The 5,944-nt window shown below is 41.3% G+C and overlaps 1 protein-coding gene across 1 annotated transcript; it reads left to right on the top strand.

Annotated features, from left to right (window-relative positions):
- Positions 1–248: 248 nt before the first annotated feature.
- On the top strand, positions 249–2,764 carry LOC111404704. The gene is made up of 5 exons (XM_023033471.1): positions 249–1,711; positions 1,825–1,878; positions 1,999–2,139; positions 2,245–2,300; positions 2,373–2,764. The coding sequence occupies exons 1-5, from the start codon at positions 249–251 to the stop codon at positions 2,762–2,764; spliced, it is 2,106 nt and encodes a 701-aa protein (XP_022889239.1).
- Positions 2,765–5,944: the final 3,180 nt, after the last annotated feature.

Genomic DNA, 5,944 nt, shown 5'->3' with positions numbered 1-5,944 from the left:
TTGGGAATTAGGATTTAAGGTGGATATTCCAGAATTTAATGGTGGGTTGAGTCCAGAGGAATTCTTGGATTGGGTGACTGCAGTGGAGGAGGTCTTGGAGTTTAAAGAGGTTTCTACAGATAAATGTGTGCCTCTCGTTGCAACGAGGCTTTCTTGGGCGAGCAGTGGTGTGGTGGCAGCAGACTAAGGTGACAAGATCCAGGCTGGGGAAACCTAAGCTTGCATCGTGGGACAAATTGAAGAAACATATGAAGGAACAATTTCTGCCTTACAATTATGTACGAACCATGTACCAACAACTGCAGAATCTGCGTCAAGGTGGGAAAACGGTTAGTGACTATACCACGGATTTTTATTTGTTGATTACGAGGAACGAGATGATGGAGACGGAGGAGCAGTTGGTGTCACGTTACGTGGGTGGTCTTCGTCCCCAAATACAGGATACTCTCAATATGTTTGATCCTATGACAGTTTCTGAAGCACATCAAAGGGCAATACAGATAGAGAAGCAACAGTCCAGGAAAACTACTAGTCCTTTCATTGCAGGGAGTTCTTCTAGTAACCCACAACAGCAGGTGGCACGTCCTGGTAATCCTGCTCAATCTGGTCCTCCTAGAACAAATCCTGCCCAACAACCAATACGTCCTGGGGTTGGTATTCATTGTTTTGGATGCGAAGTTACAGGCCGCAGGCAGTCTGAGTGCCTAAAGAATCCACGCAGGGGACTCTTTGTTGATGAGGAAAATGGCGATTATGAAGGTCCGCCTGTATTTGACGGTGAGGACGGAGAAGAAGCAACAAAAGAGGAAGAGTTTGTGGTTGGTGATGTAGGTCAGGCACTGGTGGTGAGGAGGAGTTTCCTGACTCCTTTGGAGAATAACACTGATTGGTTGCATAATAATATCTTTCAATCAACATGTACTATTGGAGGAAAGGTGTGCAAATTTGTTATTGATTCTGGTAGTTGCGAGAATGTGGTGGCTAAGGAGGTCGTTAAGAAGCTGGGTTTGCAGACTGAGAAACATCCCAAACCTTATAAATTAGCCTGGCTGAAAAGAGGCAATGACGTAGAAGTGTCTCAACGTGCTAGAATCAACTTCTCCATCGGACCTACCTACAAGGATCAGGTCTTATGTGATGTAGTAGAGATGGATGCATGTCATTTACTATTAGGGAGGTCGTGTCAGTTTGACAGGCACTTACTGCATGATGGATATACCAACACGTACAGCTTTCTGTTTGGGGGAAAGAAAATTGTGTTACTACCGGATAAGGGTTCAGTACAGATAGTTGGGAATAATGCCAATTTACTGACCAGAAAGAAGTTCGAGACAGAGATGGAGGAGTCTGGGGTAGTGTATGTGCTGATTAGAAAGTCGGTTGACAGTGAGCATGAAGTCCCTCTCGCAGTTCAGCCATTGCTAAAGGAGTTTCATGAAGTTTTCCCAGAAGAGCTTCCTGATGGACTACCACCACTACGGGATATTCAGCATCAGATTGACTTGGTGCCTGGAGCTGCCCTACCTAACCGGGCGCATTACAGAATGAGCCCCACCGAGCATGAAGAGTTGCGCAGGCAAGTTGAGGATCTTCTGGCAAAAGGACACATCAGGGAGAGTCTTAGTCCTTATGCTGTCCTGTTCTTCTCACACCGAAGAAGGATAGCACGTGGCGCATGTGCGTGGATAGTAGGACAATCAATAAGATTAAGGTGCGTTACCGCTTTCCTATTCCTTGCCTAGATGACTTGTTGGATCAGCTTACCGATGCTTGTGTGTTTAGCAAGCTTGATTTGAAGAGTGGGTACCATTAGATTCGGATCAGACGTGGGGATGAGTGGAAGACCGCATTTAAGAAGAGAGAAGGATTGTACGAGTGGTTAGTCATTCCCTTCACCTCAAATGCGCCCAGTACATTTATGTGGGTTATGAATTAGGCTCTTCGCCCATTCATCGGTAAATTTGTTGTGGTCTACTTTGATGATATTTTAATTTATAGTGCTAATGATGATGAACATGTTCGGCACCTTCGAGAAGTTCTTTCAGTTCTTCGCAGGGATAAATTCTATGCTGCAGTGAAGAAGTGTTCCTTTCTCACTGATAATGTGGTGTTCCTGGGTTATGTGGTGTCGAAGGTGGGGTTAGCAGTTTATACATCTAAGATAGAGGTGATAAGTCAGTAGCCACAGCCCAAGACTGTCACTGAGGTGCAGAGTTTTCATGGCCTTGCTTCCTTCTATCGCAGGTTCATACCGTATTTCAGTAGCATCATGGCACCAATTACAGATTGCATGAAGGATGGTAGGTTTCAATAGACTCACGAGGCAGAGTCTTCTTTCCAATTGATTAAGTAGAAGTTGATAACTGCTCCAGTTTTGGTGTTGCCTGACTTTACCCAACCATTTGAGCTGCATTATGATGCTTCGAAAGTGGGTATTGGTGGTGTACTGAGTCAGAACAACCGCCCTGTTGCATATTTCAGTGAGAAGCTTTCTGGCTCGAAGTCTCGGTATAGTACTTATGATGTGGAGTTCTATGCAATAGTCCAGGCCATTCGACATTGGCGTCACTATTTGTTCCATAAGGAGTTCATTTTGTATACGGATCATGATACCTTTAAGCACCTTGGTACTCAGGATAAGGTTTCTGCTCGACATGCCTCTTGGATTGCTTATCTACAGCAGTTTACTTTTGTGATCAAGCACAAGGCAGGTGCCCTTAACAAAATTGCGGATGCGTTGAGTAGGCGCAAACACTCCTTATAGAAATGCGAGTGGAGGTTCCAGGTTTTGACAGGTTGTGTGACTTATATGCTACTGACCCATACTTTTTCCATGTTGTCCAGAAGTTGCAGAAGGGTGTGCAGTCGGAGTTTACATAGGTTGATGGTTTTCTTTTTCATGGCAATCAGTTGTGTGTTCCAGAGGGTAGTTTGAGGTTGAAGATCATTCAAGAGTTGCATAATGAGGGCCATGTGGGTCGTGACCGAACATCGCAGCTTGTTGTTGCTTCTTACTTTTGGCCATCATTGCGCAAAGATGTCAGCAAGTTTGTGGAGCGTTGTCGGGTTTGTCACTTGGCTAAGGGCAAAGCGACCAATGCGGGCCTGTATATGCCCCTACCTATCCCAACCCAGCCTTGGACAGATGTGAGCATGGATTTCATTGTGGGACTTCCCAGGACCTAGCATGGTTTTGATTCAATCTTCATAGTGGTTGATCGGTTTTCAAAAATGGTACATTTCATCCCCTGCAAGAAGACTACAGATGCTGTCAATGTAGCCTTACTGTAGTTTTGTGAAGTTTATCGCCTTCATGGACTGCCTACATCTATTGTGTCTGATCGGGATACTCGTTTCCTCAGCCGCTTCTGACCCAGCCTATGGCGCTCTGTGAATACATGGCTCGACTTCAGCAGTGCATATCACCCTCAAACAGATGGTCAAAGAGAGGTTGTTAACCGTTCCTTAGGTGATTTACTACGTTGTTTGGTTGGTGATCACATCAAGTCTTGGGATCAGAAGTTGTGTCAAGCAGAATTCGCTCACAATCATGCTGTTAACCGAAGTATAGGTTTTAGTTCGTTCCAGGTGGTGTATGGCCTTGTTCCTCGTGGTCCTCTTGATCTGGTTCCAGTTTCTACTTCTGTTAAAATGCATGGTAAGGCTGAAGACATTATTCAACAACTACAGCAGGTTCACTCACAGGCTCATGATCAGCTGCAGGCTGCTGTCGCTGAGTATGAGCATGCTGCGGATCTCAAACGCCGACATGTTGAGTTTGAGGTAGGTGACTTTATTTGGACGGTGTTAACAAAGGATCGTGTTCCTGCTCATGAATACAACAAGTTTACTACGAAGAAAATTGGTCCATTGGAGGTCATAGAGAAGATCAATCTGAATGCTTACCGTTTAAAGCTGCCCAGCCATATTCGTACCTCCAACGTGTTCAATATCAAGCATTTGGTGCCATTTCATGGTAATAATTCTGATGATGATGATGAAGCTCCTTTCCCGTCAAATTCGAGGGCGAATTTTTCCCACCCTGGGGAGAATGATGAAGTGCATAAGGGATTAGAGTTCATGGCAAAATGGGACCATCACAAGGTAAAAGTTGGCAAAAAGGGGCAAATGATTTCATGATGACTTTGGGTTTGCTCGTTTTTGGCAAATCGCTAGTCTAATTTGATTGGAGTCAAGTCAAGGAATAAAACTCAGGGCCTTTGGCCCTGATGCAAGGCCAATTTCGGGCAAAATCCATCGTTTAGGTCCTCGTTTAATCGTTTTTGCTATTTATGGTAATTTTCTCTTTTGCAATATCTCTTTCCATGAAATTCGGATTTAGATTCCGTTTGTTGGGGGGATGATCTTGAAGATAAGTATTTTCCATCTTAGTAATTATCTCATATTTTCCATTTTTGGAAAAAAATATCTTTATTTTATTTTATTTTATTTTCCGGATTCTCCTAGGTTTTTCTTCTATTTAATCAGTTGTAAGCCCTTAGAGGCAGCCGTTCTTGAATTCAATAAAATCTTCCTTAAGAATTTTCTCAATTTGTGATTGTTCATCTTCCCTATAATATTTCCGCTACGTCACAAATAGTTTTACTGAACGCAACTATATCGTTACAATGGGTTCGTCTACTGAAAAGAACTAACCGTTTAACCTGAATGAGTCTTTGCTATTACCTAGTTCGTCCCCATTTTTTCCCATCATAATTTTGTCGGATGATGAGGAAGTCAACCTTCAAAATGGTAGGAGAGTCATTTCAACTATTCCATTTCCCAATCTGAACCAAATTCTAAGCAATTCATCATAGTCACTGACACTGTACTCGATGATGTGTTTGAGTTCATGGTTTCATGTGAAAGATGAATCCAATAATGATGAGTCGTTGGTGATGGTTCTACCTCCTGAGATAATTATCATAAGTTTGAATGATTTTGGTGAAGATAGTGGAGAGGAACATTCAAATGTCGACAACAATTGAAGTAGACAACAATTGTGTTCGTCTATGGTTCTGTAAGAGATGAATATGGTAACATCTTTACTAAATGTTCTTCAATGGCATATCCCTTTTGCATCTTAGTTGTAGTTAAATTTTCTACTTTGCACCCAACTGTCAAGAATGATAAAAACCATCTATTGGGACTGACAATTTAACTGTCATGATGTTATGCAATATTTTACCTATGTAAGTGTTTTCCTTGTGAACTTAAACATGACTAAAGTCTACAAGCGATGATGAAATGATAATGATAATGTAAGTTTAAAAAGATAACGTAAGTTGAAAATGTACTCGAGAACAGCATGTCCCTTATGTATCTTATTTGTAATTTAATTTTCTACTTTGTAGTGATCTGCCGAGAATAACAAAAACCTTCTATCGTGATATTATGAAATATTTCGTCTGTGTAATGATTTTTCTTATCAACTTAACATGACTAATATCTGCAAATGATAATGAAATGAAATTGATAATATAACTTCAAAAGGTACAACACCATCAGGGAAACATTCAAAATACATCTTCAAACACTTTCAGACATCAATCATATTTAAGTAAGTTATGTTAGAATGGGATTGGAACATGTGGTTGGATGTATTCACAATTGTAATCCATTTGTATCTATCTGAATCCTGGAATGTGATGACATTTGTTTATCAATGTCAACAATATTAGCACTCTTTGTACCATGTAGCAGGTTATTTAAGTTATCATCATGTTGTACGTTTTTGTGAACATTCGTCACGACAAATGAATGATTTTGAAAATTTGTATCATTTCCCATGTCAAAAATTTGAAGCTCAATTTCCAAAATAGTAACGTAGATAGCATTTTCCTTATGTATTGTCATGTACCAATTTAAGTTTCCATCTTCACGTGTTTCGGCCGAAACTATATTAATGTTAGGGACTTTGAATGTCAACATCACCAGTATCAGC

Source organism: Olea europaea, chromosome 11 (assembly GCF_002742605.1).
Source record: "Olea europaea var. sylvestris chromosome 11, O_europaea_v1, whole genome shotgun sequence".
Classification (NCBI taxonomy): domain Eukaryota; kingdom Viridiplantae; phylum Streptophyta; class Magnoliopsida; order Lamiales; family Oleaceae; genus Olea; species Olea europaea.
This window is presented reverse-complemented; position numbering and strand designations above follow the sequence as displayed.